The 15,878-nt window shown below is 39.4% G+C and overlaps 1 protein-coding gene across 2 annotated transcripts in view; it reads right to left on the bottom strand.

Annotated features, from left to right (window-relative positions):
- Window positions 1–11,212, bottom strand: part of max (myc associated factor X) — a 47,745-nt gene extending 36,533 nt beyond the window's left edge. Inside the window, exon 1 of one of the 2 annotated variants that reach the window (XM_028822165.2) lies at window positions 10,971–11,212. In XM_028822165.2, the coding sequence (XP_028677998.1) occupies window positions 10,971–11,006 (36 nt within the window). In that variant the 5' untranslated portion in view covers window positions 11,007–11,212. The remainder of the gene's footprint in view (window positions 1–10,970) is intronic. The other variant, XM_028822167.2, reaches the window with a different exon arrangement.
- Window positions 11,213–15,878: the final 4,666 nt, after the last annotated feature.

Below are 15,878 nucleotides of genomic sequence, written 5' to 3'. Positions count from 1 at the left end.
TGAAAAAAGTTTACTTGAGGTTTTTGCAAATTTATTAAAAATAAAAAACTGAGAAATCCCATGTCCATAAGTATTCACAGCCTTTGCTCAATACTTTGTCAATGCACCTTTGGCAGCAATTACAGCCTCAAGTCTTTTTGAATATGATGCCACAAGCTTGGCACACCTATCCTTGGCCAGTTTGGCCCATTCCTCTTTGCAGCACCTCTCAAGCTCCATCAGGTTGGATGGCAAGCGTCAGTGCACAGCCATTTTAAGATCTCTCCAGAGATGTTCAATCGGATTCAAGTCTGGGCTCTGGCTGCGCCACTCAAGGACATTCACAGAGTTGTCCTGAAGCCACTCCTTTGATATCTTGGCTGTGTGCTTAGGGTCGTTGTCCTGCTGAAAGATGAACCGTCACCCCAGTCTGAGGTCAAGTGCGGTCTGGAGCAGGTTTTCATCCAGGATGTCTCTGTACATTGCTGCAGTCATCTTTCCCTTTATCCTGACTAGTCTCCCAGTTCCTGCCGCTGAAAAACATCCCCACAGCATGATGCTGCCACCACCATGCTACACTGTAGGGATGGTATTGGCCTGGTGATGATCGGTGCCTGGTTTCCTCCAAACGTGACGCCTGGCATTCACATCAAAGAGTTCAATCTTTGTCTCATCAGACCAGAGAATTTTATTTCTCATGGTCCGAGAGTTCTTCAGGTGCCTTTTGGCAAACTCCAGGCAGGCTGCCATGTTCCTTTTACTAAGGAGTGGCTTCCGTCTGGCCACTCTACCATACTGGCCTGATTGCTGGATTGCTGCAGAGATGGTTGTCCTTCTGGAAGGTTCTCCTCTCTCTACAGGGGACCTCTGACAGAGTGACCATTGGGTTCTTGGTCACCTCCCTGACTAAGGCTCTTCTTCCCTGATCGCTCAGTTTAGATGGCCGGCCAGCTCTAGGAAGAGTCCTGGTGGTTTCGAACTTCTTCCACTTATGGATGATGGAGGCCACTGTGCTCAATGGGACCTTCAAAGCAGCAATTTTTCTGTAACCTTCCCCAGATTTGTGCCTCGAGACAATCCTGTCTCGGAGGTCTACAGACAATTCCTTTGACTTTATGCTTGGTTTGAGCTCTGACATGAACTGTCAACCGTGGGACCTTATATAGACAGGTGTGTGCCTTTCCAAATCATGTCCAATCAACTGAATTTACCACAAGGTGGACTCCAGCCAAGCTGCAGAAACATCTCAAGGATGATCAGGGGAAACAGGATGCACCTGAGCTCAATTTTGAGCTTCATGGCAAAGGCTGTCAATACTTATGTACATGTTCTTTCTCAGTTTTTTTTTTATTTTTAATAAATTTGCAAAAACATCAAGTAAACGTTTTTCACGTTGGCATTATGGGGTGTTGTGTGTAGAATTCTGTGGAAAAAAATGAATTTAATCCATTTTGGAATAAGGCTGTAACATAACAAAAAGTGGAAAAAGTGATGCGCTGTGAATACTTTCCGGATGCACTGTAGATACTTTATTAATCTCAAGGGGAAATTCACAAATTTCACAAAAGGACAAATTGAAGATGTGAGTTCCAAAATCTGCTAATTACACCTTTTGGTAAAATTTAGTGAACACATGATTGTGACTTTTCATGCAGTTGGTCATGCGCCGAAAATGTGTTTGAGCTTCAAAACCTGCTAATTGCAACAGTGTAGCACTATAGTTTTAGGGATTTAGTTTCAAAATCTGCTTATGGACCCAGATTTTCCTATTTATCTCCAAAATTTATCTTTTGTACTTAGCTGATTTTGGAACTGAGCTCTTCAATTGTTCTCCACTGTTAGTAAACGTGAGCAGTACTTGCTTTTGATGTACAATAGGATGAAAAATGTCTAATTATGTTATCAGATAGTGGAATTTTCTCAATATCACTGACAAACTTATCTCTGTGCACAGTTCTAGAACTCGCCATTGCTGCTGGACGAATTATAGTCTTTGCAATCGTATATGGCTTTTTCGCTTTACCGATCAAATATGCCACTTCAAATGAAGCCATCAGTGCTTTAACTGGTGCGGTGGTTTGGCTGAGCATAGTTTGTTTTTGGTTTGCCAACCCTGACTCTTTATGGCGAAAAATGTCAGTGGGTCTATCTTTGAGGTTTGGGTGCTTCATGGTCAAGTGTCTTGTTGATTTAACAGGTTTCAGACAGACATTTGCAAGTACCTCAGAACATATAACACACTGTGAACATTGTTCACTATTTACTATGATACAAGTAAACACATATTTTATGTACCGTTCATCATAGTTCCTTTGCTTGCTTGCACTTTTGACAGTGTGCTTTCTATGTTCTGATGCTAGCACTGCATGTGATGTTGATGGCTCATCGTCGTTGGGTTCAGCGGTGGATTCAAACAAACAAATGATCACTAAAACAGATATGGTTATTGTTGTGAGATTGCCCCCTAGAGGCTGAATAATGATTTAGTGACTTTGAAAGATAAACAAGATTTCACACTGAATTTTCGATCAAACTTTGCACATCCATTGACATGTGTCCACGCCACACTCGGGGGGTGCACCCCACAGGTTGAAAATCCCTGGTCTACATTTCAGAACACCACATTGTCTTTTCTTTGTCAACGAAGACATCACTACAATACATTTACTTGGAGAAAACCAGTGCTTCAAGTGGACCAGTAAGCATGCCCCCTGCAATCGTTTAAGAAGTCTCCAAACTAAAGTACCAGCTGTTATTGTGTTTCACATCAAACACTGCAGAAAACATCTCCAAAATTAAAACTTTCCAATTCATTGCCCTGCCTAATGTGCAGCCTCTTGTTGTTTGTAATACGTTTAAAGTACAACATGACTCGGTATAAGAACTAAAAAAAAAAAAAAAGCCATACATACATACAACTGACAAGAAACATGAAAGGTCATGCTTGAGCAAACTACTGTATGTAAACAAATAAAAATTGTATCATATATAAGCATCTACATGGGGAAGTGTGTGTGTCTGTCTGGCCCCGAGGCGAGAGGTTGAGTCGGGGTAAGGGCTCCACCTCCGAGGAAACAAAAAACTTGCTTAGCCGCTAATACACAAGCAAGGCCAGCACGTAAGCAAAATGAAACCTCAGAAGAAAGACAAAGTCATTTAGCCACTAACATCGGCAAAATGGTATCCCTTTTACTTTTCCTCCCACCGGTAATGCACAAGCATCGCAAGCACGTTGGCAAAACGAATCCTCCTAGGAGAGAGATGCCCAGAGTAGTTCCTTTCAGTTACCTGACATCTCTACATTTCAATTTTTTTTCTGACAATTTCAATAGGTTCTAGGAGCCCAGGTTTTTTACAGCACACACAGGCTTACACAGCTATATATAATAACAACAACTCCCCCCAAAATTCTCATTATTCTTACTGATTACCTGTTTCAATTTAAAATAATACAATTCCATCTAAAATTTAGGTTTGCAATGGCTGTCAAAAAAAACCCAAGGCAAGATAAAAGGAAAAGTAAGAAGTGAATGTTACTCCTATGCAACTATATGCAGTATTTTTAAGAGTAAGCTGGTCCAGTGAACTAAAATATTAACTTTTTTTTTTTTTAAAAAAAAAAAGAAAAAACTACAAATATTATATACAAAAAGTACTGAGTTTGTCACATAGTCATTCAGAGTAGTCCAATAAACCCACATAACCATAAATGAGGCCCACTGTCTTTAGGAACTTCCAAGGCTAAGCCGACAAACACAGCTAGTTAGCGTATATAGGCGAGATGTTAGTGGATTAATATTACTGAAGAGTAATAGTTCATGGACACATCAAATTCAAAATTCAAATGTCAAACTACTAATGCTTTAAATTTCAAAATATTTCCTTTATTTTCTTTAATATTACCTTTGTGGACTCAAACCTGTCAATTTAGAATTAATTGAAAATTTAAGAACTCCTGTAAATGGGCGTTTGCTCTGTTGTTTTCAAGGTGTCTAATTTAACGGACAAGACTTTGATACTGCTAAAGCAAGCATGATAAGACCCTTGAGCTCCACTTTTGACACTTTGTGCATGCAATCTCTAAATAATGGTTACAAACAGGGAATAACACACTACTACACTAGCTGCATTAATATGATAAAGTGCCTAAACAGTAATATTTGCTATTTTTAATTATTTTAACATACTAAAAAAAAAAAACAAGAAACAAGTGGTACACTCCAGCAAAGAAAATAATTAATCAGTTCATCGCTTAAGTAGTCTCCCCTTATTCTTACATGCACCACCTGGAAATATGTTAGTAGTGCATGCAGCGTACTTTCCAACATAAAGTACGTGTTTGAATTTAGAAATAGTGCACACATTTTGTTCTACTGATTTAAAATTACATCAAAATAATAAAAGTAAAATTAAAAAGGGATATTACATTTGTGGGCGGCACGGTGGCGCAGTGGTAGCGCTGCTGCCTCACAGTAAGGAGACCCGGGTTCGCTTCCCAGGTCCTCCCTGCGTGGAGTTTGCATGTTCTCCCAGTGTCTGCGTGGGTTTCCTCCGGGTGCTCCGGTTTCCTCTCACAGTCCAAAGACATGCAGGTTAGGTCGATTGGCAATTCTACATTGGCCCTAATGTGTGCTTGGTGTGTGTGTGTGTGTGTCCTGCGGTGAGTTGGCACCCTGCCCGGGATTGGTTGCCTGCCTTGCGCCCTGTGTTGGCTGGGATTGGCTCCAGCAGACCCCTGTGACCCTGTGTTCGGATTCAGCGGGTTGGAAAATGGATGGACGGATGAACAATTTGGTCTGGGGGTATGTCTATCAGATGAGCTTGAGCATTATAGGAAATAAGGTGATTTTTTTTGCCTTTGTGTTTGAGCTATCTCATCTTCTGCAATCCCTGCCTCCTTATGGTCAGTGTTAATCTCAGAAGCAGCGTAAAATATGTTGTCATCCCTCCTTACAAGTACACTTTGATCTTAGATTATGTGTGTCCTTGTGTTCCCATCAAAGCAAACAAGAAATTGTGAAACGTGTATTAGTTGGGACTGCATTTGGATTCATTTTCATGTCTGTTTCTGAACATGTTGGTCAGCAGCATGTCTCCTTAAACTCCCCCTCCCACAGTTGTTCTATCTGTATTCAACGCTTGATGAATCAAATGTTAAAACAAGCACCATTATTGAAGAGTCTGCAGAAGATCACTGACTAGGTGAATTAAAGAGTTAACATCTGTACATGATGTAAGAGATTCACTTTATAAAATGGTTTTATGAAGTATTGTAAAGCACACACACATTTTTATCCATGATTTCCTTCCATATTGCTGCCACTGTTATCTAGACGATGAAAACAATGACAGAAAGGCTTGTATCATTTGAAGAAATGGGCAGAGAAATTAGGTTAGCTTGTGTCCTGGAGAGAGTGTAAGCTTTTTTTTTTTTGGTGGGCTGCTCAATTGCTTGGAATTGAAAAGAGCTTCTCTTGTAATTAATAATAAAAAAAAAAAAAAACACAAACCATGAAGAAAAAAATGACAAAGAAAAGAAGCAATCAAAATGCAAGAACTGACATAACACACTTTCATACACTTTTCCAACAATACCTGTCAAATCAAATACCGATTTGGTTTTCAGTAAAAATGGAATATGCATAAAAAATACTAACTCTCAAATCCACATTTTGATCGATACTTGAATTAGTGTTAAAGAAACCTTTATCCATTACAGACAAGCAGCAGTTGATATGTTATCTCGAAAAGCTAACTCTTTCTAAATGGTATCAGTAGGTATAGGTGCAATCCTCATCAGGGCTAAAGCAATGTCAAGGCTGTCAGTTGTCACATTAGTGCCAAAACAAGTGCAGCCTCTCCAGTAGGCTTTTGTTCCAAACGTGGTATTAGGTAATAATTAGATCATTAGTAATCTATTAATTAGATAATAATTAGACTATTAGTGAAAACATTTTTGTACAATACTGCACCTTCCAAGGAACAAATCAGAATTCCACCAGTAACATAAAAAATATATAAAATACATAAACAGAAGAGCAAACAAGAAAACAAATATACACAGATAACATTTGCAATTTCTCTATACATTCCATTACTTTCGTAATATTTACAGGTGCACTTTATTTAAGGTGTAATCTTCTTTTATGGCTATTTTCTAAATTGTGCCAGGGTTCTACTGTACTAGAAGAGATTATAATAGACAAAAAAAGTAAAAATCCTGAAGCTAACACCAATACCCCCCACTTAAGCAGCCACTCTAAACCAGAGAGTTGTATGTTAATTAGCACACGAAAGGAAGAATTTCACTGTACTCTCTACACGTGACAACAACAACCCTAGAAACCTATAAATTAGGCACGTGTAATCCTCTTCCCTGGAAAGGGGTGTGTGGTGCTCCTGATATCTTTGTTAAGGGACAAAGGTCCAAGTCTTTAGAGTCCTGGTGCTTCCTGTCTTGCTATATGATTGTGAGACATGGACACTATCTAGTGACCTGAGATGAAGACTGAACTCCTTTGGTACTGTGTCTCTTTGGAGAACCCTTGGGTACCACTGGTTTGACTTTGTGTTGAATGAGCGTTTTTCACGGAGTCCTGAATGAAGCATATCACCTGCATTGTGAGGGAGTGTCAGTTACGGCACTATGGCCATGTGGCACAATTCCCCGAAGGTGATCCAGCTCACAGGATCCTCATTGTTGTGTCGTGTCTGCCTGGGGGGTTGCCAACCAGGATCCCAAGCTGTTTCGTCGTGTGGTCGGTTCTCCAACCTGAATCCTCTTCCCTCCCACATCTAAAATCTGTGTGAAAAGTATGCCAATTGTATTTAAAAATCAAATGTACCTTTGCTTCATTCCTCTTTTAATATTATCATGGACAGCTGATAGTTCCTGAAGTAGTTCAGGTTTTTTTTCTCTCTCTATTTTGTTCAGCATCCCCTAGGTCACCATCATGAGAAACACCCACACATGATATACTGTTCAACATGTCTTGATGTCTAGTTAGGCAAGACATCAAACTGATTTTTAGGCAATTTTTCAACCAAAAATTGTGCAGGAAACTTCACCTTTATGATAACAAGTAAACCAACAGGTGTCTTCACTAAATATTAGAAGGACTTGCAGTTGCAGAGGACTATTTCATTTATGTTAGGTACAATGCCCAAAGGGGACTGGGCGGTCTCGTGGCCTGGAACCCCTACAGATTTTATTTTTTCTCCAGCCTTCTGGAGTTTTTTTTTTTGTTTTTTCTGTCCACCCTGGCCATCGGACCTTACTCCTTTTTATGTTAACTAAGGTTGTCTTATTTTAATTTCTTATTTGTCTTTTATTCTTCTTTTCTTCATTATGTAAAGCACTTTGAGCTACTTTTTGTATGAAAATGTGCTATATAAATAAATGTTGTTGTGCCAGCCACATCAAGTGACCCCCAAGGGTTCACCCCCTAATGTGACATGAGGGGTCAAAGTTAATCCTTATCACAAAACTTCATAGTATACACATGTAGAGTGTTGTTTTTTGCTACTTTGAAATTTCTGATCATGAACAAGATCATATTTTTGATATTTGGCTCTTTATTGTTTGTCCTAGCCCTGTAACAGCCACTTCAAGGAGGTTTAAAAACGACAAATTTCAGACATACGTATGTGGGGTATCGCTTAAGACTATTTCAAGGTCAGTGATAAGGAATATGGGATTACTTTTTATTACTTTACTAGAAGATCTAGACATCTATCAGAGGGTGAAAAATGACAAATTTCTGTTACAATAGAGAATATTTAGTCAACACCATGACATAAATCATTACATTTTGTAAGAACATCCCAAATTAAGGTGGCTTACACTAATTAAGACTTTAGCAATATTTTAGCTAAAAAAAAAAACCATTATTTTTGCACATTAGGTGCAAGTCACTGGATAACAGAAATGTGAATTACGGGACACAAGTAAAGTGAGATTTTGTTTCCTTCCATGGATGTTGTGCTGCACTGGTAACTATTGACTTATGTTATGTCATCAACTTTTGTCCATTCTGCATGAGAACATGAGAAAACACCGTATCCAACACAATATGCAGCACAACTCCTGTTCCAGGCTTTGGTCTTGTCATGTCTGGACTACTATGACACACAGCTTTATTTATCTATCTATAGCACCTGATGACCCTGGTGCTTTTGGCTCTCTGATCCAATGTCTTAGCAGCATTTCCGAAATGGATGAGTAGTAATTTTATCAAATTAAATAAAGAAAAAACAAACATGGATATAGCGAGGGCATTTGATGATGAGCAATTTCATCAGAATCCTATCATGTGAAGCAAAGAGGACTGATTTAGGAACATTTAATCTAATGCCCAGTGGGGGGAGGGCAGTCTTTTAGCCTTGGATACCCTGCAGATCCCCCCCCCACCCCCCATCTTAACTGGAGGGTTTTTTTCTGTTCTCCTGGCCATTTGACCTTACCTTGTTTTCCTGTTACTTATTCTTTAACATTATTGCCTCATCTTAATTGTTTTTCTTTTCTTATAACTTTGTCATCTTGTAAAACACTTTGAACTACGCTGTTGTATGAAAATGTGCAATATAAATAAATGTTGTTGTTACTGTACTAACTCCCTGCTGGAGGGAGCACTGGCATGTGTCACCAACTCACTGGAAATGATTCAAAACCAGCAACATGTCACTCCTTTTTTGAGATTACTACATTGGCAAAATGTCGAGGCAGATAATAAATTCAGATCTTTGCCTACAGAGTAGTCATAGAGTCTGCACTTGTACATATGGAGACACCTCCGAGATCTCATGCATCTTCTCAATCAATCAAGTCTGCTGTTAAATGAGGAATCAAATCACAGTCCAGACTCTTTTCACATATAGCCCCAAGCCGATGGAACGAGCTGCCCAGCTTCCATTCTAAATTCTAACTCCATCATTGTGTTTCAGAAGCATTTGAAGGCTCTCTTCTTTGGCAAATTTCTGTCCAACTTGTTAGGTTTTATAATCTAGAAATTGTAACTACCTTGTATTTTGTTTGATGTCTTTCTATCTAATCGATGGGAACTTTGATAAGTTCTTGTAACTCGCTGGCATTTTTTCTGAGCTCTTCACTTGTGATGATCAATTTTGTACCCTTCGCTTGTCACTGCTTGTTCCCAAACGGTCCCTCAGACAAATCTTTACTCAATTATGTTCATGTCTTTTGTAAGTAGTTTTGGATGAAAGCATCCACTAAGCAAATAAACCTAAAATGTGAATGTAAAATGCTTCTCGACCATCACTACAAAGTGTAATAGGTAAGTAACCTACAAAACAGAAATAAGAGTTTTGGGTAGAGCGCCCCTTTGACGGGTCAAGTGAGAGTGTGCCCTGTGATGTGTTAAGGTTGCCTGCTGCTTTCCCCTCAGTGCTGTCAGTACTGACGCTGTCTTCCCTTCCCCAGCACCCGCAAATCTCTTTCTTGGTAAAAGGAGTTCTGGAAAACAAATTGGGGTAGGAAAATAATAAAAGGGCGAACCCGGAGAAAGAAATGTTTGCAATTAAAATCTTAATTCATGATATTTCCAAATGTGTCAGTTAATTAAACAGGAAGTTCTACTCAGCACATTAGGCAAAAGGCATTTTTGTCTGACACTTCTGAAATACGTGGCAATAACGATAAACTCCAGAAGAACTAACAGTAAAAGATATGAAGAACACACCTTTAGTAAAATCCTAAACCAAATGATAAACTGGAGAGTATATACAAGGACAAATACAAAACGAACTCCTTGCGGTCCAAAAATATAAAATAAAACAAACAAGTGCATTTAATCACAACACATGGGCAATAAGCTTATGTCCCGAGGAAGAGGTCAGTCCCGCAAAACTTGCATAACATCAAGGTTATTATTATTAAAAAAAAAAAAAAAAAATCAAATATGATGCCGTTGGTGACAGAAGGAAATAAAACGCCTCAAACCCCACAAAGAGAACCCCTACCTTTTAGGTTATGTGCAGATATGATGTTTCACCATTGCTTACGAAAAAATGAGGAAACCGGACTGCGGCGAACGAAGAGAGGAACAACAAAATGTCAGTGGCAGTGTCGGTGAAAGCTATACGTGAAAACTAAGGTGTTGACACCGTTTGTTTGATGAATTTGTGCTCGGTGCCCACTCGATGCAGATTAACTGGGTAGCCATTTATGATTTTTCTTTCATACAGGACGTGCAGGGGGCTAGAGGAACAGGATTACCGCCCCACCCCCAGTTTCTGTTTGACGATCCAGAGTCTTTTGATCAATTATTTAAACTGTCTGAAATCGCATTTCAATTTTTTTCCCTTTCGGTTTGTGGATGTGTGTTTTTATCCCCCATACTACACTGGCCTAAACGCTCTGATGTAGAAAAACACCACGGGCGCACGGGGCTGCTGTTGTTTCATCGATACACACACACAAACACACACACAAGATGAAACCCAGCATCCTTTCTCGACTTCCTTATATTTGATTGTGTCCAGCTTGGTTGCTTAATCCAATTAAAAATTATGTATACAGAAATAAGCCTTATTCGTTATTTTTATTAATTCGGATCTCCTTAATGGAGAAATATTTTATTCAAATCGGTTAAATTCTACACAACGAAATGAAATCTCGGCAATTCTTCCCGAAAAGAAAAATATGAAAATGTAGAAAAGAAAATGTATCGTGGAAGATCAGATTGCCATATGTAGCTAAAGGTCAACAGAGAAGTGCGTGTAAAAATACTATTCTTAACAGGATTGTCTGGACTGGTTTTTCCATTGAGACCTCAGTAGGGCTTGACTACTGAGGCCGACGTTTTAACCTAAAAGAAAGTGCCGATCATCTAGCGAGTGCTACTCCTAGTCCACCTTCCACAAATCTTCACTATTCCTATTTGACACAAGGTGTCGGAGAACCCATTCTTATTCACGGTGTATTAATTTACTGTAACAACGTAAAGAAAAAAAACAAGGTATGGGTTACTTACGTCACTGTCGACCTCGATGTCGTCGTTGTCACTCATGCTTAAAGTAAAAAAAAAAAAAAAATTAAAAAAAAAAAGTGACCCGGTGAGCAAGCTAAGAGTTTAAGCTTCTCAGCTAAATAGAATGTGGTGTACAAAACGATATGAACAAACAAGCTTGTCCCACTGCAGGAACGAAACGAGATCAACGGACTCCCCGAACGCACGTGACTCGCCTACATAGGGACTTTCACCCAGCGTACGTGACCTTCTCCTCGACAGGCATCTTGGGAAATGCTGTTCTTCTGCTTCTTTCCAACTATGTAGCTTTCAAGAGGAAGAACTTCAACACCCATGATTCTAAGCGCACCATCGGTGGCCTTTGCGATTCTCCATTCCGAGGGTGTGTGGGAATTGTAGTTCGGAAGTAAGATAGGCCTTGCAAACCAAGGCTCCATGATAGAGACACGTGGATAGAGCCTTTAGCTGCCAAGTTCGAGCCTGCGTACGGGAGCTCATAGGAGGTGCCGGCAGTTACCTGAATTGTGAAGTTATGCAATATTATCGGGGCTTTTATACAATAAGGCAAGCCTTACTAAATGTAAATAATTTTGAATACTGTACTCGTTTTTTGTATCTACAGAATTGCTTTGCCCTAATTAATTATCGTTGACACCGTCTGTTTGTTGATGTGTAAAAAAGGTTGTTTGTTTAGCTGTAATTACGTGTGAATCTACTTTAAACAATATTGTGGCTAGGTAGAAGGTAATAAACACTACATTTATTTATATATTTTATTCTTTGATGCCATTGTAAATATAAAGCAATAGTACAAATTTGAACTTTCATTATTTACCCCTTTTCTGAGTTAACCATACTTCTTGTCTTGGGGAATGGCCTTCCTCCAGCTTTAAAACTGCCACACAACTAAAGCCGAGATTGACTGTCAGGATACTGACCAGTTCTTGTTTTGGGAGTTGTGCCTTTGGAGTTTGTAGGGGTGGACAAGAGAGTCGCCTCATCGAGAGGCAAACTTGAACGACTGCAGTATCTGTCAAATTAACACCTAATCAGAATGTTTGGCAAAACTGCAATAACATGCCCTCAGTTGAGGTGGTCAAGCTGGTAAAAAAGCTGCCAATGGGGTAAACAAAATTTACTTGTCAAGATTTTCTAAAATAAGCTAAATAATCTAAAATAGAGGTTTCTTGATAAGTCAATAAATCTTGCAATAAGGAAAATAATATTTAATGGCTTGAAATTAAAGCTTTTCACTCGCATATTTTTGAACTTTTTTTTGCAGTGTGTTAATACTAGGCGATTTCAGTTCTAGTTTTATGTTGGGAAAGACAAGGACACTTGGTTGGAAGGAATGGCCTGTGTCATCTCAATCCAAGCAGTAAATTGTTATTGGATAGCGTTGATAGTCATGCTTGAACATAAGGTTTCTGGTAAGCATATCTGTGTTCTTATTTACCCAGCGGCTCAGAAGGATTTGCACTAAAAGTTGGACCCAGCGAGGGGTAGGGATTCACATTTGAGAACGAATGATATTATAATTTTATTGCACCCTGAGCCACAAAGTGGAACTTGTGATGACATTTTGTAGTTTCCTTGGAAGTTATCATGATGCTTTGTAGGTTTCTGATACAAATGTTAAGGCTTTTGCCTGGTGGCGAGGAAGCAGGGAGGAGCATTGGGGTACCACCCCAGTAACCCATTTAATTGAACAAAAAAAATAAACAAAACAGGATGGTTCAGCACACAACTTAAAAGCAGCTGACATAAGGTCAGTCACAGTAGCTTTCTCATGCTCTGTTCTCTCTTGGAAGTGCCTATGGCTCAAAGCACACCCTGGTTCAAGTCATCTTAAATATGCCACCTTCGTGTGCTGTTGCTTTATATGGCAAATCAGCCAGAAGGGGCAGAGCAGGGTGGGGCTTGCTCCGGATGTCCCAGCCAGGTAGGGGTGCCCTCAGTGGGCATCTTCTCTGGGCTGTGGAGGAAGGACAGGATACTGTTAGCAACAGCACTCCTCTCACCCCAGTGTAGTTGAGCTTGTCTGGGACCCCCAGACACGCATGCATGACAGGCTTCACCTGAAAGATGAAAGTAATAGTAATATCCAAAGGTACATGATTTGTTCAAGTAAAAGGTTTATGCCACTCTGATGAAGTACTCTAGAGTCATGCATTACACCGGGCCACTCACAAAAACATCAAAAATAATACTTTAACAAACACAGAGACTGAAAGAGAGTAAAGCCTGATAACTGGCTTGTTTATTTAACAACTAGTAGCAACACCCAGTGTTTCCTGGGTAAGTCATTTTAAGGCAGAACTATTTTAATATCTATAAAATGTGTTTCTTAAAGTATACCCACCCAAGAGACGAGTTCAATTAACATAATATATTTCAGGGCTCTAAATCCAAGAAAAATCCTTAAAACCAATGGTAGTAAAGAGGAAAATCCTGTCTTTAAGATACACCCAGGGTCAGAGTTGGGGGTTCCAAAGTAGTCTAGTGTCTCATTCTGACAAAGGGGAATATGCGTGCAATATTGGGCTCAAAATCCAGAAAATAGCACTTACCTTGAAGCTTATTGTAATAAAAAGGAAGCCTTCCTACCAAGGTACCCCTAGGTGTTTGAAGCTTAATGTAACAAAATGGAACCCTTATCAGGTACCCCCAAGAGTTTCTTACAGTGTTTCCACACAGAGGAAAATTCAATGTAATGTATTTCATGGTTCAAAATCCTGGAAAAAACACTGTCCTTAAAATTTACTGTAGTAAAAGGACCCCATCATGTTACCTCCCAGGGTCAAAGTTTCTGGCTCCAAGGCAGTCTAGTGTCTCTTCCTGACAAAGTGAAATATGTGTGCAAAACTGGGCACAAAATCCTGTAAAAGGCACTGTCCTTAAAATTCACTGAAATAAAAAGGAACAAAAATGTACTCCCGGGACACAATGTTGGGTTCCAAAGTAGTCCACAGTCTCTTCCTGACAAAGTGAGATATGTGTTCCAAATTTTGTTAAGATGAATGATTCACATCCATACTTTTAGAAGAATCGCCTTCCCGCTGTTATGGATCTTGAGAAATGCGTCATAAAGTGATAATTCCTGAAACTAGCCACGGCTGTTCCTTGTTGTGTTTCTGAAATTTTCATTCACTCTTCCAGTGTTTGCAATCATCTTCAAAATCACATGATGTGTTGCTGTCTAGCTCCATGATCCCTGCTTTTCTTATTTATCGAAAACCTTGAGAGTCTCCTCCTGCCTTCTTGAACCTCTCTAGGTTTATAAAGTGTAACATGAACGTCCCAGGGGTTCCAGAGCAGAGCTATGCATACCCACGTGACATTTTGCTGCCAATCACCCATCCATCCCTTCTTATCTTCAGGTAATATGTTGGCTACTACAGTAGAATTTGCATCTATGTCCACCTGTGTGTTAATGCTGTGATATCACTTGAAATTCATATACGTTATGTGTGCTCATCCACACTTGGGGCAATGATCTTCATGTGCATGCTGTCAATCACACCAACATCAGCAGGAATGCCATGAATGCAGCTTTCTTTGACATTACCTCACATGGAGCGGTAGGGAAGTATATAAATGTGCATATTACCTCACACGTTGTAAAGGCATTCAAAATTTGGAGCAAAATTTGAGAAAGGCTTGTTTGTGACATACCCAAATCATTGATAGGAGTAGTTTCCTCAAATAGGAAAATTAATGAAACACTCTTACTTCGTCACTCTGAGATAATTGTACCAGTCAGTACCATTCTCCTTCTCTGAGATGCTTGGTAAATATGGGCACTAGTGTCCAAACATTCATGATGCTCTTTAAACAGTAAATATCTGGTGGTACTGGAAACATCTGATGGGTTTGGGTCCATATCTGTGGCTGAGGACACGCTTAAGAAGCCCCATACTTCCAGGAGTGCTGTGTTGGAGGACGTACCTGGAAATGTCAGATAGTGGAATGCCAAGATTAATCCACCCCTTCAGTGTTATATGGAAGTCAGCGGCAATATCCATGGCTTGGTGGAGTAGAATAGTGGTCACTATTTTTAAAGTAGAAAGAGTGTGTGTTTATTTTAGTTATTGAGGGATCACTTTCACCAAGCTTACCCTTTCGTAGACAGGAAACCCTAAAGAGCTACATAGAATCAATGGGAATTCCATCCCGGCTGTGAAACAATGGACCAACTAGGACTCTGATGGTTTGTCAGACCTGTCCACTTATGTTTGTATACCCAGAAACGGCTGACAACCATTACAAGAGTATGGGGTTCAAGTGCTATTGATGCCTCAACTGGCATTAAAATGGCATTAATCCTAATCTATTTTATAAATCTCAAACTATGGCAAAGGTGTAACTTGTCTTCCTTTACATTTGTTATTTTCACAGATGGCACTCAAAAGATATTATGACCCAGAACTGGATAAACAGGATTGAAAATGGACAGGATATAAAAAATGATCTGACAGTTGGAGAGGATTCATTGTGGGCTCTGAGGATGGCAGCCCTTCAGTCTGAGGTAGATGGTGTTCTTATAGTCTTGTAGCTGCATTTGCTCAAAATTACCAAAGTTCTGCAGCTTTTAGTTTGCTTCATAGGACAGTTCTGGCAATAGTATGATATATTATGCAAATAATTCCACAAACTGAATGTCTTCATTTTAAAAGTTTTAGTAAAAATTCAAAGCAAAGCAGTTCAAACAAAAATAGAGAAAAATTGATATTATAAAGAAAAGTTCTTGTTTAAAGAAAGTTCTGTTTAACTGTTTTATCTTGTTTCATTTCTCTCTACGTTTGGTCATGTAGTCATATTACGTGTAGAACATTAAGCACAATCAGAAAACAGTATACCAGTCTCCTATTTGCAAACTTATCTAACAGTCCATGCAGGGCCGGATTTATA

Source organism: Erpetoichthys calabaricus, chromosome 16, assembly GCF_900747795.2.
Source record: "Erpetoichthys calabaricus chromosome 16, fErpCal1.3, whole genome shotgun sequence".
NCBI classification, from domain to species: domain Eukaryota; kingdom Metazoa; phylum Chordata; class Cladistia; order Polypteriformes; family Polypteridae; genus Erpetoichthys; species Erpetoichthys calabaricus.
Note: the sequence above shows the minus strand (reverse complement) of the source record. Positions and strands in the feature narration are given on the sequence as shown.